General features: G+C 40.1%; 2 protein-coding genes across 4 annotated transcripts; one reads left to right on the top strand and one right to left on the bottom strand.

Annotated features, from left to right (window-relative positions):
- The first annotated feature begins 1,862 nt into the window (after positions 1 to 1,862).
- On the top strand, positions 1,863 to 12,483 carry hvcn1 (hydrogen voltage-gated channel 1). 2 transcript variants are annotated; one of them, XM_088991206.1, is made up of 7 exons: positions 1,876 to 1,894; positions 1,970 to 1,999; positions 3,358 to 3,554; positions 6,218 to 6,322; positions 7,455 to 7,686; positions 8,751 to 8,863; positions 11,077 to 11,217. In XM_088991206.1, exons 3-7 carry the CDS (start codon positions 3,381 to 3,383, stop codon positions 11,131 to 11,133), a joined length of 681 nt encoding a protein of 226 aa, XP_088847332.1. In that variant the 5' UTR covers positions 1,876 to 1,894; positions 1,970 to 1,999; positions 3,358 to 3,380; the 3' UTR covers positions 11,134 to 11,217. The 2 variants fall into 2 exon arrangements, with proteins under 2 accessions (XP_088847333.1, XP_088847332.1); XM_088991207.1 differs by lacking the exon at positions 11,077 to 11,217 and adding an exon at positions 11,310 to 12,483 and having other exon boundaries at positions 1,863 to 1,999.
- On the bottom strand, positions 10,915 to 25,876 carry LOC148902567 (tectonic-1-like). 2 transcript variants are annotated; one of them, XM_088991204.1, is made up of 14 exons: positions 25,553 to 25,876; positions 24,375 to 24,492; positions 23,706 to 23,836; positions 22,502 to 22,644; positions 21,238 to 21,340; positions 20,712 to 20,824; positions 19,576 to 19,596; positions 18,351 to 18,485; positions 17,292 to 17,417; positions 16,898 to 16,986; positions 15,309 to 15,446; positions 15,054 to 15,207; positions 13,528 to 13,659; positions 10,915 to 11,504 (listed from the first exon to the last, which is right to left on the bottom strand). In XM_088991204.1, exons 1-14 carry the CDS (start codon positions 25,839 to 25,841, stop codon positions 11,358 to 11,360), a joined length of 1,839 nt encoding a protein of 612 aa, XP_088847330.1. In that variant the 5' UTR covers positions 25,842 to 25,876; the 3' UTR covers positions 10,915 to 11,357. The 2 variants fall into 2 exon arrangements, with proteins under 2 accessions (XP_088847330.1, XP_088847331.1); XM_088991205.1 differs by having other exon boundaries at positions 13,570 to 13,659.
- Positions 25,877 to 26,497: the final 621 nt, after the last annotated feature.

Below are 26,497 nucleotides of genomic sequence, written 5' to 3'. Positions count from 1 at the left end.
TTAGAAATTAAATTAAATTAAATTATGATGATTATTATTATTATTATTATTATTATATTATTATTAGTATTATTATTGTTGTTGTTGTTGTTGTTGCCAAGCATCCAATGTTATGATAAAGTGTCAGAGATGTTCGATCGGACACTGTGGACAAAGACTCGAACACAGTAAGAGACGCAGCCATTCATGACAGGCGCCTGAATTCTGTAGCCCTTTGCCAGATATTTATTGAGACTATATGCAAATTTAAATGATGCATTAGTAAAACATAGTTTTCTTGATTAGAATACAGAACCTCTTGAGTTCTCAGCACAAACAGCTGTAAGCAATAAAACATTGTCTTTTCCATGAACTGATAAAGTTGTAACCTGGCTAATGAGCTCTTCCTGTGAAGGACTTTCAAGTCGTAAATTACTCCTGTGACGAAGGAGTTTCTCAAGTCCTAAATTCTGTCCAAGGCCAGATCTCCTCGATGAAGATGACAGTTTAACTTGCTGTGTCTGTTGACCTCAGATTGACCCCAGGTTGTCTGTGTTTCAATTGTGTATTTGAGTCACACATGTTCACGAAACATATAACAGCATGAAACTTTGAAATATGATAACTTGTCATTCTCCATCATTAATACGCGCGCACAGGGATCACAATGACATCATCCATTAACCATGAAAAATGATGCTGATATCATTTAAGATGAGTGACATCGATCAGCAGAAGATATAGGGCAAGGGTTTCAGCGCAACTTTTTTCGCTGACTAAGCGCTTCGGATGAGGAGACAAACGTCCGACACCTTCAAAGAAGTACAGTGATACCTCGGCTTACGAACACTTTAGCTAACAAACCTTTCGCCTTACAAACATTAAATTTGCGAGAATACAATCTTGGCAAACCAACTACTTTTCGGGAAACACACAAAGCGCCACAATGGCTAGCGGACTAGTTTTCCACACCCACTTTCTTTTAGTGCACCGAGTGCAGACATGATTTGTTATCAAGTGGAGTACTTTTGCTTTTTTGGGAATAAAAAAGACCCCACCACAGGCTAGTGTTAAGCTGAAGAAGAGACAAAAGAAAATTACGGTCGAGCAGAAGAAGCAGATCATCGAAAAACACGAACGGGGTGTGAGTTTGTGTGACTTAGCATCCCAGTACCAGTATGCTAAGTCGACCATTGCTACGTGTGGCTAAGGGCGTTTCTGTGTTGTCTAAGCAACAGTCTCAGGCAATACAAGAGCTTGAAAAACATGTTGATTTCGATTAACGAAAAGCAGCTAGCAGGGGACAGTGGGAGTGAGGGTATTACCGCTGAGAAAGCACGGCAACTTCACTCGAATATCACCAAGAAGCAACTACATCAACAACCATCACAAAGGTCAATAAAACGACTTTATTATAGAGTACAGTTTATTTCTTTCATTACTATACATTAGCACATTTATTATGCATAAAATAAGGTGAATCTTGTGTAGTTTTAAGGCATATTTAGTAGAAAATTGTGTTTTATGGGGACCTGGAAACGGATTATTCTCATTTTTAATGGTTTCCTATGGGAAATTAATGTTTGGAATACACAATTTTCGCCTTACACACACTTTCTGGGAACCAATTAAGCTCGTAAATTGAGGCATCACTGTACTGATGACGACTGAAGAACATTTTTCTTCGATTTCGGCAGGAAATGTGTGAGCCCCCTTTCCCCCATACCACACATTATTCACATTAACATTCAGGTGTTGTTGAAGCACTAATAATTAGAATAATTCCCAGCACGTCACTTTATTGGCGAATTGTTTTTCTCCGTTTCCCAAAGCTTGTATCTCGTTTTGAGAACATGGAAGCTGAGTGTTTGTCGTCGTGATGTTGGAAAGTAAGCGGATACGGATATGTTGGAGTGTCAGTGAGGACCGAATTTCTTTCTGAATAGCGGATTTCCGTTTTAAATGTGCACCAATTGTGTTTTCTTTGCAGAGCCGTCGATGCGTCGGCGGTGAGGAAACGGTGAGTTCCATTTGTCATTTGCTTTCAACTTGATTCGGAAAAGTCACCGAAAACGAAAACATGGCGCGATGTCTGAAACTCCAATTCTCTTCAGATGAACACAAACACCGAAAAAGAAACGGCCAGTGAGGATTTTTGTCGGAGTCCACTGGGCTTATTATAACCACAGACGTGACAAAATAATCAGACGTGGAATCACGGAATTATTTCATGTAAACTTCCATTTTGACGCCATTTGAGATTTCAACGTTTCAAATTAGACGCCAACCATTTTTGTTTATTTCCTCCGATTAACAGTCACGATTGTTCTTCAACTCTTTTCATGTCGAATGCCGAGTAGTTTACGATGGAGAAAAAAAAAACCACAAACTTGTTACTTGACGTTAAGAGGCGATTTGGTTTGTTTGCGCATCGATTTAACATTATCAATCAATACGTATTGTGTTGTATATATGATGTCTGATTGGCTTCATCGGGTTAAAAAATTGTTTAGTGTATTGATTTCTCAATAGCATGTTGCAAAAAAAAGAGAAGTACATTGAGACCAAGTCACTGTGCCTCCTGACGTTACGACTCCAAATGATATAAAGGTGATTATTCATAGTTCTGTGTAAGCTCTCAGTCGTACATGAATGGCCCATCGATGAAAAGGTTTCTTCAGCCTTCATCTGTACTTCTTTGAAGGTGTCGGACGTTTCGCTTCTTATCCAACCACTCATTTGACGACAATGAGGTTAAAATCTTAGCGAAAGAAAATAGATGCTTTGTTTTTCATAAAACAGCAAAATCCTTCACTAAAATCGCCATGGTGGGGTGAGGTTCAATGTGGATCGTTCCTACAACCGACTTCTTAGGCATCATAGGCTTAGCTATGCTGATGAGGTGATACCAGAGCAAATGGGGCAATCAGGCCAGTCATTGACCCCATAATCAGGCAGGACAATAGAAGTAATCAGGGTAGCTGCAGGGAGCAGTCCTCCGCTCCCCTCAACCTGAGAGCAGGGACCAATCATAGCAGAGTCTGGCACCGCTACGTCTGGACAGTAGGGATATATATATCGGGCCGAAACTACCAGCAAAAGATTTTAGTTCGCTGACGAAGCCTCTTGGATAAGAAGCGAAACGTCCGACACCTTGAAAGAAGAACAGATGACGGCTGAAGAAGCCTTTTCACCGATTATTCATATGGAACCTCTATTAGGTACGGAGGACCGGATGAAAAAGACAAACGATGCCGGATCTGGCCCACGGTCTAGAGTTTGTCCACCTCCAATTTAGACTGTCTAACACAATGAAAAGGGTGAATCATTAAACCACAAGGTCTATAATGCATTTCACCTGCCCTTTGGTCTGTCTAGCCTTGGTCCTCCCAGAGATTGTCATGGCTCGCTACTTGAGATATTTCACCACCGTGGGAGATGAGCATCCTGTCCAGTGGGACGATGAAGAATTACACGCAAACACCGAGGAACTGGATCCTGCCACTGGGCAATACCCTGAAACCTTAACCTTTAGGGATTCTCTGAAAAGGCTCTACACCTCCACCCGCTTCCAGGTACGTTCTTCAATAGCACGATGCTGAGTGAACTGAAGGTTTCAAAAAAGGCTCATTTTACACAACATCCATCCATCCATCCATCCATCCATCCATCCATCCATCCATCCATCCATCCATCCATTTCCACCATGATAGAGATTAGACAGAATAAGAAGTTATCAGATACAAATCAAGTTATCATATACATATCATATATATAAAAGTTTCATAGTATTTATGCTTAGTCAACATTTGTGACTCGAATACACAATTGAAGCACAGAGAACCTGGGGTCAATCTGACGTCAACAGACACAGCCTGTTAAAGTGTCATCCTCATCTAGGAGATCTGACCTTGGACAGAATTTAGGAATTGGGAAACTCTTTATCACCGAAGCAATTCACAACTTGAAACTCCTTCACACGAAGAGCTCATTAGCCAGGTTACAAATTTAAAAGTTCATGGAAGAGACAATGTTTTATTGCTTACAGCTGTTCGCGCTTAAAACGGCCAGGTGTGTGGTATTCTAATCAAGAAAACTATGTTTTACGAATGTATCATTTAAATTTGCATATACTCTCAATAAATAGCTTGGCACAGGGCTGCAGAATTCAGGCATCTGTCATGAATGGCTACGTCTCCTGCCGGCAGTAAAGACAATCTCTCTGAGTGCCTGTCTTTGTCCACAGTGTCCGATCGAACATCTCTGACATACCGCTTATCCAGGGTCCGATCATGGGGTCATCAGCTTTCGTAGGGAAGTTCTTTTCCGACTGAGAACCATTATTTGATCAAATTTGATCCAATCCAACATACTTGCCTTTTAGATCCAATTCCAACATCACTTTCTAAAGACATTTTACGGATACTTTGTGCAACTGGCTTTAAAGGACAACCGACGTCACTTTTTTCTTTCCTAAATGACATCAGAAAAATGTTTGATAGCATCTCAAATACCTAAAACACGCAGGCTGATATTTTTAGTCAAATGCAAAACACCAATCAAAATGACTTGAAGTGTCCAAAATCTGCAAAAAATTGAGCTGCAAATTGGGCATATTCAGAAAGACGAGAGACAAGAGAATCAAAACAATGGCTTCGGATTGGGAGAAGATGCTTTCTTGTTACTCATCCAATTATGAATATGATTCAAATAGTTCTGAAGAGGAAAGCATACATCAATTAAATAATTTATTCCGTGTCTTTTTGAGGCATCAGGGGTGGGAAATATCGCACCCAAAAAAGGCAGAAAATGGCGACAAAGCCGTGTAAGGAATTAATCAACCCGTTTCCACAGGCTGATTAATTCCTTTGTCGCCCTCTTCTGCCTCTTTTTGGTGCAACACGAAGTTTTCAGACCAAAAAAGTACAGCAAAATGCATTGACGTGATGGAAGGACTGCTACAATGTGTCCTTTTTTCGGTCAGGGGCGTTCCTTCAGTGACGTCATGTCAGGAATTGTCACCAACTCAAAAACAAGACTTCCTGAATATTCAGCGCGAGTCTTAAAAGGTCAAATATCGCTATATGCGGTGGAATCTTTGTCGCTCAGTAGAAGTCATTTGAAGTGGTTTTACAAATTATGGACACAACTTGTCCGTGGTGTCGGTTGTCCTTTAAGTGAAGAAAAAAAAATGACTGACCCCCTCCGCCCCCCTTGTGATGAAACATGACGACACAAAAGAGATGTGAGCTAAAGGAACTAAAAATGGTAAACAACCACAAAATGATGAAACAAAGAGCAACGTACCCTCAATAGGAAATTTCACAAGAATCTCAAATTCAATTCGCTGAATATTCAGGAAGTCTTGTTTTTGAGTTGGTGACGATTCCTCACGTCACGTCACGTCTGGAACGCCCCTGACCGAGCTAGCTATCTATCTATTAGCTATCGAGCTCTCTATTTGCTATCTAGCTGGCTAGCTATTAGCTATTGAGCTAGCTATCTGGCTCTCTATTTTCTGTCTAGTTGGCTAGCTATCAAGCTAGCTAGCAGGCTACCTAGCTGGCTATCTGTCTGGCTATTAGCTATTGAGCTGGCTAGCTGGCTCTCTATTTGCTATTTATCTGGCTATCTATCTATCTAGCTTTTATCTATCTATTAGCTTGTGAGCGAGGTTCTTCCCGATGGAAAAATGTCATTATTTTTCATGAATGAGTGATAAAGAATAGACAGAATAAAAGTTGTCATGTTAAAAAATGTCAAGGTTAGTTAGCCGACGAACACAAAGCCCACATCACAGCCTGTTAAAGTGTCATCCTCATCTAGGAGAGCTGGCATTGGACAGAATTTCGGACTTGGGAAACTCCTTTATCACCGAAGCAATTCACGACTTGAAACTCCTTCACAGGAAGAGCTCATTAGCCAGGTTACAAATGTATCAGTTCATGGAAAGGACAACCAATTAATGTTCTGTTGTTTTATAGTTGTTGTTGCTTGGGGCGTCCACGAGCGTGGTATTCAAATCAAGACTGTTTTACTAATGCATCACTGAAATTTACATCTACTCTCAATAAATAGCCTGGCAGACGTTGGGCGTCGGTCATGAATGACTGCATCCCCTACCGGCAGTAAAAGACAATCTTCCTGTGTTCTAGCCTTTGTTCACAGTGGTCGACCGAATATCTCTGACAATAAGTCATGCTACTTTTTTGTCATATTTTTTTCAACTTATGAACAGGTGCTGGTGGTGTGTTTAGTGGCGCTGGATGCTCTTTTTGTTCTGGGAGAGGTGTTGATTGACTTATCCATTATTCGGCTGGAACATGGCCATCTTGCACCCGAGGTGAGACTTCTCTAGTTTGATTCAAATCGAACCTTGCGACAACATACCCCGAGGAATATATCAAATCTCTACATTAAAATGGTTGTAACCCTTTTCAATAAATTAGCTACCAACTAAGATCTATAAACATGGGTACCGTTTGTAAAACTGTATGAACATGTCAATTACATATCTGCCAATTACAGTGATACCTCGGCTTACGAACACTTTAGCTAACGAACGTTTCGCCTTATGAACATTCAATTCGCGTGAATATAATCTTGGCATACGAACTAGTTTTCAGGAAACACACGAAGCGCCACAATGGCCGGCGGACTAGTTTTCGGCGGAAGAACACTAAACTACAAGGCCGAACAGTGCCACTGTGCCTGTCGGACTACTTTTCCACACCCACATTCTCTGAGTGCACTCAGTGCAGACGTGGTTTGTTATCAAGGATACATTTGCTATGATTGGACCGAAAAAGACCCCACCGCAGGCTAGTGTTCAGCCAAAGAGGACACAAAAGAAAATTACGGTCGAGTAGAAGAAGGAGATCATCGAAAAACACGAACGAGTTGTGCGTTTGTGTGACTTAGCGTCCCAGTACCAATATGCTAAGTTGACCATTGCTACGTGTTAATAAGAAACGGTCTTAGGCAATAGAAGAGGTTGAAAAACTTCTGTTGATTAGGATTAACGAAAAGCAGCTAGCGGGGGACAGTGTGAGTGAGGGTATTATCGCCGAGAAAGCACGGCAACTACACTCGGATATCGTCAAGAGGCAACTACATCAACGACCATCACAAAGGCCAATAAAACGACTTTATTATACAGTACAGTTTATTTCTTTAATTGCAATACAATAGCACATTTATTATACATAAAATAAGGTATATATATTTGTGTAGTTTTAATGCTTCTTTCGTCAAAAATGATGTTTTATGGGGACCTGGGAACGGATTATTCTCATTTTTAATGGTTTTCTGTGGGAAATAATTTTTTGGGATACACACTTTTCACCTTACACACTCTGTCTGGGAACTAATTAAGTTTGTAAGCCAAGGTATCACTGTACTTGTTTCTCTCACTGTTTCTAACCTCTTCTACGATCCAGACAAGAATTTCTTGTAATCAATAACTCACTTGGCAGGTGTTCCACTACATGAGCCTGGCACTTCTCACATTCTTCATGGTGGAGATAGCCGGCAAAGTCTTTGCATTTCGCCTTGAGTTCTTCCAACATAAATTCGAGGTGTTTGATGCTTTGGTGGTGATGGTGTCTTTTGTGCTGGACGTCGTCTTCATCTTCCACCATGATGCATTTGATGGAATGGGTCTACTCATCCTGCTGCGTCTCTGGAGAGTGGCTCGAATCATCAATGGTGAGTCATTTAGAAATGCAGTCATACCTTGGCTTACAAACTTAATTGGTTCCCAGAAAGTGTGTGTCAGGCGAAAAGTGTGTATTCCAAACATTAATTTCCCTTAGGAAACCATTAAAATGAGAATAATCCGTTCCCAGGTCCCTATAAAACATCATTTTCTACTAAATAAGCCTTAAAACTACACAAAATACACCTTATTTTATGTATAATAAATGTGCTATTGTATTGTAATGAAAGAAATAAACTGTACTGTGTAATAAAGTCGTTTTATTGACCTTTGTGATGGTCTTGATGTAGTTGCCTCTAAATGATATCCGAGTGAAGTTGCCGTGCTTTCTCGGCCTGTTACACATGTCCTGTGTAATGAAGTCATTTTATTTACCTTTGTGGTGGCTTGATGGAATGGAGTGGGAGGAGGTGGGAGGGAATTACTGTTTGGAAGGAGTATTCCTCATGAAACAACTGTCGTTTTCTTTTACTTTTTACACTTTTTGTTGAATTTTCTCCGGCAGATGCCATTACACGACAATGCTAAAAACGACGCAAAATCTTGAGTCACAGGATAAGAATTTTTTTTCCTGCAGGGGAGCAGCGGCAGCCAGACGTGGCAGCGTTCACTCAACCTAGAAGTAGAAGTTATAATAATAATTAATAGTAATAATAATAATTAATAATACATTTAATTTATAAGCGCCTTTCAAAACTCTCAAGGTCACTTTACAGTCACGAGATACATTTTTCTGTGGGTGAGCAGCAGCATCCACACGCGCCAGCGTTCACTCAACCCGGAAGTAACTCAAATAGATAGAAAGCTAGCTAGCTAATAGATAGTTTGCTAGATAGCTAGCCAGCCAGTTAGACCGCTAATAGATAATTAACAGATAGAAAATAGATAGCTATTTAGGTAGCTAATAGATAGTTAGCTAGATAGCTAGCCAGCCAGGTAGACCGCTAATAGATAGCTAATCGATAGCTAGTAGTCTACTAACAGATAGAAAATAGATAGCTATGAAGGTAGCTTGATCGCTAGCGTTTTGATGTGATGATTGAATACATTGCAGGAATTCTAGTGTCGGTAAAAACACGTGCAGACCAGAAGATTCACAAGCTGAAGGGGAGCTATGACTTCCTCGTACAAAGAGTTGCCGAACTTCAACAGCACATTGATCAACTAGTAAGTATTCATTCTTTACTCTTTTCGAGTACCAACGTGCGTGCACATCAACTCACAATAGTTTATCACTAGCTGCTAGTGACAAGAGCATACTGGCCAAAGCTAGCACATTGTATCTATAGCAGACTGCATCAGCAAATATACTCTATTGTATTGTATGGTCAGCCAGTCAATGAGTTCCTCGGCAGTGAATGAAAAGATGGACATCATTAAGAAAGGTTGGACAGCTGCGAAGCTAGCAAATAATCGTGCAATTTGATGCGGTTATTCTTGATGCCTCGCCAACCTTCTCTGCGGTTTGAAAGGGTGACTTGACCCCATATCATGAATCCACACGTTCATTGTAAAAACTCGTACAGTTTAATGACAGTATTTCTTGGCTTACATGCAAGTCACACGTTATTTCCTGGCTAACGGTACCCTCTAGTGGACTTGTAATAAAACACCACACTTTTTATGAGTTGCAGTTGCATATATACAGGTAACATCCGACTTAGGACCGCATTCCGTTCTAACAAAACGGTTGTAAGTCAAACGGTTGTAAGTCGAAATCCATTCAAAATGGCTGACGTGACGTTGACATGACAGGATAGTCTACGATGTCAATCTGTTGTTTTTAAGCAGCGTTGTCTATTGAATACTATTATATACCAAACTGTTTACACTTCATTTATAAATTGTATAACTTTTAGTGTCATTTTTATCATTTTATATTTCGTATTATCGATTTTTATTACTGGATACCTGTAATGCATACAGAACTTTTTACTGTAGTTTATAGATAAATTTGATACCTTTTAGTGTCATTTTTATCATTTTATGTTTCCTATTATCGATTTTTATGACTGTATAAATGTACCTGTAATGTATACAAAACGGTTTAGTGTACAGTTCATGTATAAATGTTATACTTCCCCTGCTCTCCCTGCTATCGGCCAGAAGAGGTCGCCCGACACACACGCTCGTACTCAGGCGGACACCAAAGGAAAAAAGCAGTGTACAATACTACAGGAGACGGTATCTGCACTGTATAACTACTGTATTGAGTGTAGTCACGCAGTAGATTGCTGTGCGAGAGTGACATGTTGGCTGGCCAAAGTTGTAGCATTCGTTGCTAGTGGACCATTGCCAGGCGTAGAATTAAAAAATAAAAATAAAAAAGGGTCTGGCGGTCGTGTCGTAAGTCGGATGTTACCTGTATATATAATAATACATTTTATTTATAAGTGACTTTTAAAGCTCACAAGGAGACTTTACAATCACAAAACAAGCACATAAATAAAACCACAGATAAAATTCAAAAAACATAAAACTAGAGAATTCATATATATATATATATATATATATATATATAATTATATATATATATATATATATATATGTGACGGGTGTCACAACAGTGACTGTCTTCATCCTCACGATGCTGCCGTATTAATGAAGACGAGACTCGTGGATGTGTCTTTTTATTTCTTTTATTTCTGCAACACTGCAACACAGTATGGCAGAAGGGATGGGTGAAGTCGCATGGGTTTCGTCTTGTGATTAACCTGAATCTCCTCGAGATTGTTCTGGAAACTATGGGCGGGACATAGTGCCACACTGTGCGCCGTTGCGTCACTTCCTTCATAATTTAATAATCTAAGTGCACAACTCCGTTACATATATATATATATATATATATATATATATATATATATATATATATATATATATATATATATATACACATACATGTGTAGATATACAGTGGTACCTTGGTTTACGAACTTGTGAATGTGTGTATTCCAAACATTAATTTCCCATAGGAAACCATTAAAATGAGAATAATCCGTTCCCAGGTCCCCATAAAACATAATTTTTCACGAAATAATCCTTAAAACTACACAAAATATACTTTATTTTATGTGTAATAAATGTGCTGTGACAGTATATATATTCAATTCTAAAAGTTATTTGGGAAAATAGCAAATCATCCAGTGAATCTTTGCTATTTGTAATTTAAGTCATTTATCAACACATGTTGATTGATTGACACCTGATAATAATAATAATAATAATAATACATTTTATTTCAAGCGCCTTTCAAAACACCCAAGGACACTTCACAATAAAAACAATAAAACAAAGCACGTAACAATAAAACCCATAAGCCATGATGTCTCAAACATCAAATTAACTCTTTTTTCCCCCTCCTTTCTTGTCATCTGTCCTAGCAACAAGACAACCAGAAGCTTCAGACACTTCTCAAGACGCAGGGCATCAACTTCTGATTATTAATTCATTTAAATCTTGCAACTTTGTGGCGTTTTTTTGCCCCCCCACACATACATCCACGCATTAATTTCTGAATTGCTTGATTCGTTCAGCTGATGATTGTCAGTTTTCTACCATCGCTAATCCATTTTTTTGCTCTTCTATGCAATTACAAATTCCCCATTTGGATCAGAGGACATGTTGGACATGATCTGAGGACAGTCTGGATGAAGTTTCTCAATCAAACAAATGGAAAGAAGAAGTCAATGGGCAGTTTAGCATCGATGGTGGGCGTCGCTCGGTAACCAGGTAGGGCGGCAGCAGAAATAGCGTTGAATTTTACTGAAGTATGAATTGCGAGTGCATCACTGCCTCTGATAAAACCATCCTATGAAAGAAATACAAGAGTTCATGAGGATTGCATAGTTTGTTGACAAAACTTCAAGGACAACCGACACCTCCCGTCAAGTTGCGTCCATAATTTGTCAAATCACTTCAAATGACTTCTACTGAGCGGGCGTATTTTGGACAAAGATTCCACCGCATATTTATGGCTATATTTTACCTTTTAAGACTCGCGCTGAATATTCATTCAAGAAGTCTTATTTTTGAGTTGGTGACGATACCCTACGTGACGTCACGGAGGCAACGCCCGTGACCGAGAAAGCGACACAAAATGCATTTTTGGTACTTTGTTTGCTCTGAAAATACCGTGTTGATGGCGAAATGAGAAGGAAAACTACATAAATAACGCCATGGTGAATCGTTGTGTGTTGCACCAAGACTACTATTTGATACTAGTTGACGCAAATTCCCAGCAGACAAATCAGCCCATTTCCAACGGAGCTTGTGCGCCATCTTGTGCATTTTCTGGGTGCTACATTGGAGTCCTGATGGCTCGAATTGATACGGAAGGACTTCTTTCATCGATTGCAAACATTTATGCTTTCCTCTTCAGAACTATTTGAATCATATTCATAACTGGATGAGTAACAAGAAAGCATCTTCTCCCAATCTGAACTCTCTGAAGCCATTGTTTTGATTCTGGAGCAAGGCAGTGTGTGACCAATAGTGACATCACGGACAAGGGGGCGGGACTTTCTGAAATCGCCCAGTTTTCCGAGCTCATTTTGTAGCAGTTTTAGGACACTTGAAGTCATTTTTATCGGTGTTTTGCATTTAACTAAAAATATTAGCCTGCGTGTTTTGGGTATTTTAGATGCTATAAAACGTTTTTCTGATGTCAGTTAGGAAACAAAAAAAAAATGGTGTCGGTTGTCCTTGAAATGATTGAATCTTTCATCACTTTGCTGCTGTGAAATGTAAATTTCTCCACTGTGAGACTAATAAAGGCATATCCAATCCAATCCAATCCAAAACTGTCCAAACTAGATTTCCAATCCAACTAGTGTCATCAAATAGGTTGTTAGGTTGAACTAGTGGCTTTTGATTTGAATTTAACTTATCCGATCGTGATGACACAACACAAATTCTCAAATTTTAGGTCGATTGTAGCAGCTGCTTGGCAGTTTTATAGCCAAGCATCGCATCATCATATGGGTCAAAGGACGACAGAGCAGACAGAGGTGTACATAGGTTAGCTTTTAAGACCCAAAAAATACCATAGGCAGTATTTGCGTTTTTTTTTTGTACAGTGATACCTCCTCAACTTACGAACTTGTTTCCCAGACAGAGTGTGTAAGGCAAAAAGTGGATATCCCAAAAATTAATTTCCCATAGGAAACCATTAAAATGAGAATAATCCGTTCCCAGGTCCCCATAAAACAATTTTCTACGAAATAAACCTTAAAACTACACATAATAGACCTTATTTTATGTATAATAAATGTGCTATTGTATTGTAATTAAAGAAATAAACTACCGTATAATGAAGTGGTTTTATTGACCTTTGTGATGGTCGTTGATGTCGTTGCCTCTTGATGATATCCGAGTGAAGTTGCCGTGATTTCTCGGCGGTGTCACACTGTCCCCTGCGAGCTGCTTTTCGTTAATCCAAATCAACCAGATTTTTTCAACCTCTTCTATTGCCAGAGACCGTTGCTTAGACAACACAGAAACACCCATAGCTACACGTAGCAATGGTCGACTTAGCGTACTGGTACGCTAATACACACAAACGCACACCTCGTTCGTGTTTTTCGATGATCTTCTTCTGCTTGACCGTAATTTTCTTTTATGTCCTCTTCGGTTTAACACGAGCCTGTGGTGGGGTCCCATAATAGCTAAAGTACTCCACTCGATAACAAACCACGTCTGCACTCAAAGAAAGGGGGTGACAAAAACTAGTTCGCCAGCCACCTATGGTATCACTATTTGTATTTCGCGAACAGTTTGGAGCTCATTGTGTTAGTGTGCAGTATATAAAGTAACGCGTTGGCTCGACGACCTACCAAATTGGTGCTATTGGTTCGGATGACTTCCGTGACACTCACGATCTGAGCTTGGGGATTCCACAAGGAACCGTATTTGTTCCATTCGATCACCAAGTCAAGTGATAACGGGATACTGCAAACCTGTGAAGCCTGCAAATGAAAATCAGAATCATCTTTATTGATTAGTATGTAGAACACAGAAGGAATTTGTCTCCGGTGGAACACGCTGCACTAGTATCATCATAAAGAAAATAGCAAAGAGGCACTATAAAGTTCTGTTTGGGTTACTGTTTAAAGAGTTGATGGCGACGGGGAAGAAGCTGTTTAAATATCTGCTGGATTTGGTGCGCATGGATCGGTAGCGCCTGCCTGAGGGGAGTCGCTGGAAAAGGTGGTGGGCAGGGTGCGGAGGGTCCCGTAGGATTTTCCGCGCCCTTGTTTCAATTCTTGCAGTGTGCAAAATAGGGGAGTTTCAAAGCTTTTGTGAAACAAACACAAACTAGGAACTTGCTTTCTATGTGAATCCTTCCGACTGCAAATCGATATTTATCAAATGAATGGAAATAAAAAGAATTTGTTCCAGCAAGACCTGGTCCCTTTTTTGTGCAGCAGGTGTCATGGAAAAGCAATTCCTTGACAAAATTCCTGACGGAATGACCTCAAATAGATAGCTAGCTAGCTAATAGCTACCTAAGAGATAGATGAAGCCCAGCATAACCGTGCCTTTTCTTGAACCTTGTCCAGTGTGTGTTTGATAAGAGAATAGACAGAATAGAAGTTATCATATTTAAAAGTCCCATGCTTAGTTGGCTGCCAACCACAAGGCCCACAATGGAAGCACAGAAAACCTGGGGTCAATCTGAGGTGAACAGACACAGCCTGTTAAACTGGCATCCTCATGTAGGAGATCTGTCTTTGGACTAATTTAGGACTTGGTCAACTCCTTCACAGGACATAATTTAGGACTTGGTGAAGTCCATCAACACCCGAAGAAAGCAATTGAGGATTAGAACGTTGACTATCTTGGAAAATGATAGAGAATAGACAGAAAACAAGTTGTCAGTAGCAGATCTGACCTTGGACTAATGTCTGACTTGGTAAACTCCTTCGCAGGAAGAGGTCATTAGCCAAGTTACAAATCTATCGGTTCAGGGAAAGATGGCTAATTAAAATGTCTATGTGCTGTTGTTTATAGTTGTTGGTGCTTGGGATGTCCAGGGGTGTGGTATTCGAATTAAGTAGTCCATGTTTTACTAATGTCTCACTTATATGTGCATATACTCTTAATAAATAGCTTGGCAAAGAGCTGCAGAGGTTGGGCGTCGGATATGAATGACTGTGTCCCCTGCCGGCAGTAAAAGACAATCTTCCTGCGTTTGAGCCTTTGTTCACAGTGTCCGTCCGACCGAATATCTCTGACACCGTACAAGGGAAATTAGCTCCCCGCTAAAAAGCAACTGACACAATTAAACAGAATTGAACATCTCCGACAACCTCTTGATTGTGTCCATGTAAGTTTTCTGTTTCAAGCAGACGATGCTTACCCTGTGATTATAATCCCGCTTGATCGGCAACCAGTGGAGGGAATCGTGCAATTTGGACTTTCCAAATGCAGCAACATATTGCGGTTGAGTTTGCCCTCGCAGAACATCAACCACAACCTGAGAAACCAGCGAGCAATTGGATGCTTCTTCCAATCTGGACCAGACAGAACAACATCCAGTCACATAGTGGAGAACATTTTGTTGGAGTGAGCTAAGTGGCTCTGCTCTGAATAACAAAGAAAATAAAAATCATGCCTTAATGTGCAGCCAGATCTTGAATTGACACCAAACAAGACAGGAGAACGTGGATCAGGACTGTTCAGACAGTTTTGGGTGGAGGAAATGGGGAGAAGGGACAGTGTGTCTCCAGGGTTGATGTTTCGCACCATTCCTGTAAGAACAACTGTTAAGGACAACCGACACATTTTTTTGGTTTCCTAAGTGACATCAGAAAAACCTTTGATAGCATCTAAAATACCAAACACATGCAGGCTGATATTTTTAGTCAAATGCAAAACACCAAAATGTCCAAAATCTGCAAAAAAAAATTCAGAAGGTCCCGCCCCCTTGTTCGTGACGTCACGCCAAGACGTCTTGCATTGCTGGAGAATCAAAACAATGGCTTCAGATTGGGAGAAGATGCTTTCTTGTTACTCATCCAGTTAGGAATATGATTCAAATAGTTCTGAAGAGGAAAGCATACATGTTTGCAATCCATTAAAGAATTTATTCCGTGCCATTTTGTGGTAACATTGGGGGGAAATGTATCACACAAAAAGAGGCAGAAAATGGCCACCAAGCTCCGTGTGATTAATTACTCATCCCGTTTCCACAGGCTGTTAAGTTCCTTCCATGGAGCTTGGTCGCCCTCTTCTGGCGGCTTTTTGGTGCAACACGAGGCTGCAATGTGTCTTTTTTTCGGTCAGGGGCGTTCCTTCAGTGACGTCACGTACGGACTCATCACCAACTCAAAAACAAGACTTCCGGAATATTCAGCGCGAGTCTTAAAAGGTCAAATAGAGCTTAAATATGCGCTGGAATCTTTGTAAAATACGCTCAGTCGAAGTCATTTGAAGCCATTTTACAAATGATGGACACAGCTTGTCCGGAGACGTCGGTTGTCCTTTAAGGACAATTGAAGGCAAGGAAACGAAACAAGTTATTGTTCGTTAGAAGACCAATCGGAACCAGAAAACCTTTATTCGTCCCACAATGAGGACATTTGCAGTCCACAGCAGCAATTTGAAAAAGGGGATGGGCTGGTAGTGGCGGTGAAAGGATACAAAAACAAGATATTCTAAGCATAGTAAAATAAAATATAAATGTCAACTGTAAATGTGCAAAACCGTTTCATTAAAAAAATGGACATAATGCAAGTCTCAAGAAAGTCATATTGATATATGTAACTGTATTGCATCCCTTGAGAGTTTTGAAAAGCACTTCTAAAAGAAATGTATTATTATTATTATTATTATGTTTCGGAATGTTGCAACAGTGGTGTCATAATAAGACAACAGCCATGCGGTACGAGTGATATTTTAGTATAGCGGTTAGCAGCTAGCGCTTTCAGCTATCTATTAGCGACCTGTGAGCTAGCTAACTGTCTATTAGCTATCTATTAGTTAGCTATTGAGATTTATATGTATTTGAGTTATTCCGGGTTGAGTGAACGCTGGCGCGTGTGGCTGCCGCTGCTCACCAAGAGAAAAACTTTATCCTGTGACTGTCAAGTGATCTTGAGAGTTTTGAAAGGTGCTTATAAATGAAATGGATTCTTGTACTTATTATTATCAACCCATATTTACAATACAAGTGTCCAGTTGTTTTTTTGTTTGAAAGGATATTCAGCAGTTTCTTGTCCGGACAAAATGGCGAGTCCGACGATGTAACCCAGATTTCCACTGTCATGGAATGGCACGTTGTTATTGGCCTCCTGTTGGATGACAGTTCGCAACTCAAATCAGTGCTCGGCCCAACTGCAAAAAGTCAAGCCTCCATTACGGATGTCCACTTTGAGCAAGGCATCGTCTCCGCCACATCAACTCATGTTTTGGCTAATCCGATATTGGATTTGGATTAGCCTTTAATAGTCTCGCAGTGGAGAAATGGACATTTCACAGCCGCAAAGTCATGAAACGACAAGGAAAGGAAAGGAAGAAGTAGAAAAACAAAATCCAGGAGCTGCTGTAAAGTCAGCCACTCTCTCGGCGCCATCTTGAAGACAAGCTTTAGTAATACCTGAATAAATTGGATGGAGAACTCCTGTTCCAGGGAAAGCGCCGTGGCCTGAAAGTTCCCAAGTAGCAGATGCGCAGCAGCATTCACGATTTGCCCTGCATCGTTGTACTTCACCAAGTATGCCACCTGAGAAAACGACAAGAACACTTTTTCATCAAAGCGCAAAAGCCTTCACTAAATCGCCATGGCGGGGTGACATTCAATTTGGATCGTTCGGACAATAGACTGCTTAGGCAACATAGGCTTAGTGTTACCGGAGCATGTTGGGCAATCAGGCCAGTCGTCAGCCAGGGCAATCAGTGGAGCCGCAAGGTGTGTGCTATGGTATTATAATTAAAGAAATAAACTGTACTGTACAATAAAGTGGTTTTATTGACCTTTGTGATGGTCGTTGATGGCTTGATGGAACGGAGTGGCCGCTCTCATCAGCATGAAACACTTGATGAGGAACGTAACCTTCTTCTTCCACCATTTTGAGGAATGATCCCTTGGAGGTGCTTTCTCTGCCATCATTTTACCTAGTTCCTCAACAATGGTGTTCTGTTTAGCTGGGTTGATTGCTTTTTGCATCAAGTATACAGATGGCTTGTGCGGGTTATGTGTGGAGCCTGATTGGTGGGAATTTTAACCTTGCAGTCTACACTCTGCCTTCGGAACTATCAAAGTTGAAACGAGTCCAAATGTCACTGTTTTCTATCCCTTTTCTCACGCTGTCTCTCTCTGTCGTCTGCCTGTCTCTTTAATGTTTAAACCACCTCGCCTCACTGCTGCGTTCTTGACCAATCACGTGGCTTTAACCGAAGACTGGGGGTGGGGAATAGAAGACAAAAATGAGCCTGCTGACATTTTCTTGTTAGAACAGGCTCGTCCGCGAACGACACATTACTCATTGTGTCGCTCCGTGTGTATCCTGAAAAATAGTTTGTATGCCAAGGTAAAATCTTCATAAATTTAACGTTGGTAAACTGAAGGGCTTCGGAAAGCGAGGTATCACTGCACCTCGAAGGTCGCAAAGCGCTGTGCAAGTATGTTACCAGTTGTCAAAAGTTTTCAACTTACCTTCAAAACAACATTTGCACACACATTTGGATTCAGGAGATACGGCGTCATGTTTTTCTCATCATGGATCGTGACTTCGTTTTGAAATCCATCGGAAGACTGCAACGCCACTGAAGCTATCTCCACGGGAACCACCTGAGAAGCACTCAAACAAAGGTCAATCATCTGTTATGTGTCTATCTGTCTGTCAGTCCATCTATCTAGCTCTCAAGCTATTTATTTATCTAGCTAGCTCTCAAGCTATCTATTTGCTGGCTCTCAAGCGAGCTAACTCTCAAGATAGCTCGCTCTCTAGCTGTCTATCTAGCTCTCAAGCTATCTATCTAGCTAGCTCTCAAGCCATCTATCTATCTATCTATCTATCTATCTATCTATCTATCTATCTATCTATCTATCTATCTATCTATCTATCTATCTATCTATCTATCTATCTATCTATCTATCTATCTATCTATCCATATATCCAGCTCTCAAGCTAGCTAGATAGCTCTCTAGCTATCTATCTAAATAGCTATCTAGCTCTCAAGCTAGCTAGCTCTCTATCTAGCTGGCTCTCAAGCTAGCTATCTCTCTATCGAGCTGGCTCTCAAGCAAGCTATCTCTCTCTCAAGCTATCTAGCTAGCCATCTAGCTAGCTAGCTATATAGCTAGCTATCCATCGATATAAATCTTAATCGGTTGGGACTTAAAATGTCTCAATGATGTGTGTATATGTAACAACAAGCTTCTTTTGCATAGACTTTTAAGTGATGTTTTTTTAGCCTGTTCTGTGCTCTGTACTGCCCTCTTGTGGACTAATATTTTTGCTTTCTATCATCAGTTTATGAATTAAACACAGCAACATTTTAACCATTTTGCAATCACAAATTTATCGATGAAAAGGTTTCTTCAGCCGTCATCTGTACTTCTTTCAAGGTGTTTCGCCTCTTATCCAAGAAGCTTCGTCAGCAAACTAAAATCTTTTGCTGGTAGTATCGGCCCTATATATATCCCTACTCTCCAGACGGATATATATAGGGCCCAAACTACCAGTAAGACTTTAGTTTGTTGACAAAGCTTCTTGGATCAGAAGCGAAACGTCCGACACCTTCAAAGAAGTCCAGATGACGGCTGAAGAAACCTTTTCATCGATGGACCACTCCTGTACGACTGAGAGCTTACACAGACAAATCACAAATTTGTTGAATAATTTTTCATTGGAAAGTATTAAAAAAAGCATACTTACAGTGGCGCCTTCATTTTCCCCCTGTAACAACATACATAGAAAAAAATGGTCATGGCATGACAAGGAATTTGTCTCCGTTAGAACACGCTGCACTAGTATCATTATAAGAAAAATGGAGGCACTATACGGGCGACGGGAAATCTGCTGGATTTAGTGCGCATGGATCGGTAGCGCCTGCCTGAGGGCAGTAGCTGGAAAAGGTGGTGGGCAGGATGTGGAGGGTCCAGTAGAACTGAATTCCATTCAGTTTGATTCAGTGAGCTAGCTTTGCAGTTACAGGATTAGCTATAGCTAGCTATCTGTTAGCTTTCTATTAGCTATAGCTAGCTATTCATTAGCTATCAGCTATCTATCAAGCTTTCTATCTTGACTCAAACTTCTCCTGTGACTGTAAAGTGACTTTGAGAGTTTTGAAAGGCGCTGAGAAATGAAATGTGTTATTATTATGACTATTATTATTATTATTGTTATTATTATTATTATTATTATTAGTGGTAGTAGTAGTAGGATCTAGCTAGCTATCTATTAGCTATATAGCAATCTAGCTAGCTAGCTAGCTTTCTTATCTATTTGACTTACTTCTGGGTTGAGTGAACGGTGGCGCGTGTGGCTGCCGCTGCTGACCCACAGAAAAACTTGTGACTAAAGTGATCTTGAAAGGCGCTTCTAAATGAAATGTATTATGATTATTATGATTCTTATTATGATTATTATTATTAGTAGTAGTATCTAGCTAGCTATCTATTAGCTATCTAGCTAGCTAGATAGCTATTAGTTTATAAATGAAATTTATTATTATGTAAAATGTCCTTGAGAGTTTTGAAAGGCGCTTATAAATGAAATGTATTAGTAGTAGTAGTAATAGCACTATTATCTATTAGCTATATAGCGAGCTAGCTAGCTATCAGCTATCTAGCTAGCGATCTGTCTATTTCAGTTACTTCCGGGTTGAGTGAACGTTGGCGCGTGTGGCTGCCGCTGGATTACTATGGATTATTATTATTATTATTATTATTATTATTAAAATAGCCACAACACATCCAGTCATCTCAAAATGGCCACTTGGAGATTTAAGCGCTGCTCCACAAGCACACAAGCAAAGTCAGGCGTGTGGTGTGACGTGTCGTGTCACTCACAGCATGGAGTCTGATGTTCGTGTAGGTATTTTGGCTGATGGCTGGTAGAGAGCTGCATTCCTCTTTCAGATCCACATGCCGAGAACACCGACTTGTCCTCTCCACTAGGAATGCTGTTAAAGACAACAAAAATGGGATCATCACTGCCATTTGACTGTCATGGCAGCCAGCGAAGAGACAGCCAATAGCTAGCGAATAGATAGCTAACAGCTAGCGAACAGATAGCTAACAGCCAGCAATGGATTGGAAATGGATACATTTTTGTACATCGTCTGCCATTCAATGAGTTAATCAAATCAAGCGCAATGCTATTTAATATTTGCTTTCAACATTTAGCTTGTAGTAGACGTGCACGTTCCACCATGACGTCCCTGATCCACTGGTGGAAAGACGCTTTGATCCTCTCCTCTTTCATCGAGAACTGCTTCATGTCACAAAGAGGGTACAGTAAGTGCTGAAGAATGAATGACTCTGTGTCTTTGTGTTGTCATGTCCATAATGTTCATGATAGTAAGACAGTAAGTACCTGCAGGACTGTGGTCCACGCAGTCGTGAGAAGTACCAGGACCTGGCAGGTAAAACATTCCCATTTTTCCATCTTCTCCAACAGACATGATTGCAACTCCGTACTGAAAGACGGAAACAACGGATCATTTGCACATGAAACAGTACAGTAATACCTTGGCTTATGAACTTAATTGGTTCACTGACAGAGTGTGTTAGGCGAAAATTGTGTATCCCAAAAATTCATTTCCCATAGGAAACCATTAAAATGAGAATAATTCGTTCCCAGGTCCCAATTAAACATCATTTTCTACAAAATAAGCCTTAAAACTACACAAAATATACCTTATTTTATGTATAATAAATGTGCTATGGTATTATAATTAAAGAAATAAACTGTACTGTATAATAAAGTGGTTTTATTGACCTTTGTGATGGTCGTTGATGGCTTGATGGAATGGAGTGGCCGGTTTCCTCAGCATTAAACACGACAAAGTCAGCTTTAGTGTCAAATATGCTAATATTTATTTAATACACTTGATGAGGAACGTAGCCTTCTTCTTTCACCATCTTGAGGAATGATCCCTTTTAGGTGCTTTCTCTGCCATAATTTTACCTAGTTCCTCATCAATTGTGTTCTGTTTAGCTGGGTTGATAGCTTTTTTCATCTAGTGTACAGATGGCTCGTGTGGGTTGTTTGTGGCGCCTGATTGATGGGATATTTTAACCTTGCAGTCTACACTGCCTTTGAATTATGGTTAAAGTTGAAACGAGTCCAAATGTCACAGTTTTCTATCCATTTTCTCACTCTCTCTGCTTGTCTCTTTAACGTTTAGACCACCTACCCTCACTGCTGCGTTCTTGACCAATCACGTGGCTTTCACCAAAGACTGGGGGCGGGGAATAGAGGACAACAACTACCATTTTGTTGTTAGAAGAATGGGCTCGTTTGCGAACAACATATCACTCATTGAGGGAGCTCCGTGTGTATCCCAAAAAAAGTTCATATGCCAAGGTAAAATTTTCAGAAATGTAACGTTCGTAAACAAAAAGTTCGTAAGCCAAGGGCTTCATAAGGTTTCACTGTATTGGATTGGATTGGATATGCCTTTATTAGTCTCACAGTGGAGAAATTTACATTTCACAGCAGCAAAGTGATGAAAGGAATGAAAGTAGAAAAACAAAATACATGAGCTGCTGGAAAGGCAGCCACTCTCGCGGCGCCGTCTTGAAGTCAAAAGAACAAAAATAAAAATAGAAAATGCTCACTTGTTAAACATACTTACCTGGTAAAATTTGGCAGGGATAAATGTAGACATGTCATTATTCACCGGTGAAGGGAAAGAAAAGCTACTAAACTGCTTGAAGAGCAAATCGAAGTTTCCCGACAATGGAAGAGGAGGGGCGGGAAAATAAAATCCATTCACACCTGAGGAAAGTAATTCATGATTAGAATGTTGACTTGGAAACTTGGAAAATGATAGCGAATAGACAGAAAAGAAGTTATCATATTTAAAAGTTTCATGCTTAGAAGGCCCACAATGGAAGCACAGAAAATCTGGGGTCAATCTGAGGTGAACAGACGCAGCCTCTTAAACTGTCATCTACATGTAGGAGATCTGGCCTTGGACTAATTTACGACTCGGTAAACTCCTTCACAGGGAGAGCACATTAGCCAGGTTACAAATCTATCAGTTCATGGAAATGACAACCAATTAAAATGTCCAAGTTCTGTTGTTTTATAGTTGTTGGTGATTGGGACATCCAGCGGTGTGATATTCAAATCTAGAAGACTATGTTTTACTCATGTATCACTGAAATTTGCATATACTCTCAATAAATAGCTTGGCAGAGGGCGGCAGACGTTGGGCCTCGGTCATAAATGGCTGCGTCTCCAAAAGACAATCTTCCTGTGTTCGAGCCTTTGTTCACAGTGTCCGACTGAATATGTCTGACAGAAACGAAGCAAATTCCATAAAGGACATAAACCATCTACCACACACACACACACACACACACACACACACACACACACACACACACACACACACACACACACACACACACACATTCATGTTTGAACATCCCTGTGAGGTCTGCGTAACTCCAGATAAGGAGTGAGAAGCCTTTAGAATGAAAAACTTGTGAGGACCGACCAAAAGGTCCTAGCTTGTCAAAAATGTCCTCACTACGTTGATATAAAATCATAGTGATCCTCACAAAAGTAGCCATACAAACTCACAGACACACACACACATATGCACACACACACACACACACACACACACACACACACATTCCTGTTTAAACGTCTTTGTGAGGTCTGGGTAACTCCAGCTAAGGATTGAGATTGAGAGAAATTAAATGTATGATTATTATTATTATAATAATTATTTCCCATTCTTGCTTGATTTATCCTTCAACAGTCCGGGAAAGTATTGAAAGCTTTTTTTTTGTTGTTGCTAAAAACAAAGACTATTTAGGACTTACGAAGTGACTGAACGCAGAAACTGTGATGAGATGTCTCTTGTTGGACAAAGGACTGCAACTGGGAGTAACCCTCCACAGTGTCTTGCAATGAATAGGATGCAGTGGCATGGCTGCAGAACTGCTTGTTGCCACTACAAAAAAAACAAGTTGTTTAAAGAACAACCGACGTCTCCGGACAAGTTGTGTCCATAATTTGTAAAATGGCTTCCAATGACTTCCACCGCATATATCGATATTTTACGTTTTAAGACTCGCGCTGAATATTCCGGAAGTCTTGTTTTTGAGTTGGTGACGAGTCTGTACGTTACGTCACTGAAGGAACGCCCCTGACCGAAAAAAGGACATTGTAGCAGTTCTTCCATCACGTCAATGCATTTTGCTGTACTTGTTTGGTCTGAAAATGTCGTGTTGCACCAAAAAGAGGCATTATATGTATAGCTTGGTATCTATTCACTATCTAGCTAGCTGGCTATCTAGCTAGGTATCTGTTAGCTAACGATTTGCTGGCGGACTAGCTAGCTTTCTATCTGTTTGAGTTACTTCCAGGTTGAGTGAACGCTGGCGCGTGTGGTTGCCGCTGCTCACCCACAGAAAAATGTATCCAATGACTGTAAGTGACCTTGAAAGGCGCTTATAAATAAAATGTATCATATTATTATTACTACTTGCCTGGTGGTGTGCACTAAGCAGCGAGTGAACAGAGCCATCTCCTGACTACATTCTTTGTCGCAGCAGCAGTTGACGTCGCAGACACCAGCGCGCTCATCACAGGAACACACATTGCCAACTAGCACGTAGAAGCAAGACACATGATACACAGTATAAAAATATACTGAATGAAGTGTAGCGTACTTTGGAGAAAAAAATACATCTCATTAAACATAAAACACAACTTAGACAATAAGTAGGTACGCTACAGTGAGCTATATTCCACCGCGATTGTTTCTGTCCAGTGAAGCGAGCGCACTCTGTACTCGCAGTCGTATGTCGTTGCATTTTTGTGAAGCACGTCATGGTTTTTGGTGGGATTTTCCAAGTTTATGATGACGTATTACATATGTTTCCCTTCATGCTGGTTCTTGAAATTTCCCAATACGACAACGAGAAACGGGGGAAAACTTGATTGAAGTTGATGCTCTTTTTGCTAACACTACAGTTTATAAAAGTGAGTAAGTTGTATTTTTATAACTCATACAAGTGGTAGAATATATATTTTTCTCCATAACTGCCAAGTTTGAAGCAGAAAGAAGCATTAGCATCTATATTTCTAGAGCTTGCAATTTTCTATCCTCGTATTCAGTGACAGCCATTTTGGATTTCTGATGAAATCTGCCTGCATTCGATCGTTCATATTTGCTCATTTATATTTTGAATCTTTTCTTGTGTTTTCTGTTCTCATTTAGAATTTCAAAAGCTTTCCAATGATACCTTACTCTTTAAGATCTGCCAAAAATTGAGAAAGTTATGATCGTTTAAACTGTAATAAAGAACTCGGCCACAGATTTCCATTGTTTTAACTGTGTTACAAGCAGAGAATCCCCTATTTTCAAAATTTAAAAAATCCATTATTTCCTTATTATTTGTCATAGAACAATAATCTGTACATCATTTGAAAGCTATTTAATTACACTTTAATATGGTATTAGAAAATGTTTGATTAATTATTATTGAAAATTATTATCATCCCTACAATAAGCACTCATATTTCATGCACAGCAAATATACTATGAAATGCTATTTTTTTTACTTCGCGATTGAAAACACCACAACAATTGCATATTTCGAAGTTGTTGAAATAGCCGTCATAACATATTAATGACATTTAAATACAACGAGTTCTTAGTTACCGTCAATCATTGGCGTCGGTAGATGGCCAGAGACGGGCAGTGGCTCAAAATGAAATACTTGTTCATTTGCAATTTGCGTAATCGTGTAACTCGTGTGTGAAGTGAGTAAATCAAAGTAAACCAACGTGGAACTTTCCACAGACTCGTCGTGTGTGGCATTAATATCGGCGATAAGTGTTGAATTCACGTTGTGAGCAGGAAAGGTTTCGTTGGAGACGACTTCTGCAAAAACGAATAACATCTCCACGCATCCGAGAGGGAACCAAATCCGAGCAATAGCAAGCGCCATATTTTGTTTACGTTCGTTACTATGGTCAGGTTTAATCCGACAATTTCCGGTTAGTATATGCCCCTCCTCTCTCTCTCGCACACAATCCCGCCCCTTTTTAAATCGTACATGTACAGATCATTAGCGCCGTCTACTGTGTTGGAGTGTGTAGTGATGGTCAAATTCCGGCTCTTTTCAGAGAGCTCTTGGCTCCCAAATGGCTCCTCAGTTTTTTGTTGTTGCTTCAATTAAATAACTACAAAAAAATCGTGTACAATTACGTGAAAAACGAATTATGTAATAAAATACACTATATCAAATATGTTTTTATTTATATGGCGTTATTTATATGTGCACAGAGTTAGTGAATGCTAACTTTGACTTTCCCTGTTGTTACTCTGGTCTGATGATCAGCTATCACTAATTTGCTATTCATATTAATAATGCTATCATACCAACGAGTAAAAAATATCATAATTGAATAATAATAATAACAGCATAATGTGATAAGGATAATGTTGTCCACCTGTCTACCCGAACGTCCCCCCCGTCCCCCTTACCGCAGCGTGTGTCTGTAATTCCCCCCTCCCTCCTCTCCCACGGATATCGACCAATCGCGTACGGCTTTAACCGAAGACTGGGGGCGGGGAATAGAGGACAAAAAAACGTCGGCTCCC

The sequence above is a fragment of the Hippocampus bargibanti genome, linkage group LG02 (genome assembly GCF_051943395.1).
Source record: "Hippocampus bargibanti isolate YZ-2025 linkage group LG02, ASM5194339v1, whole genome shotgun sequence".
Lineage (NCBI taxonomy): Eukaryota > Metazoa > Chordata > Actinopteri > Syngnathiformes > Syngnathidae > Hippocampus > Hippocampus bargibanti.
The sequence above is the reverse complement of the archived record's forward strand: the minus strand, read 5'-3'. Positions and strand labels throughout refer to the sequence as shown.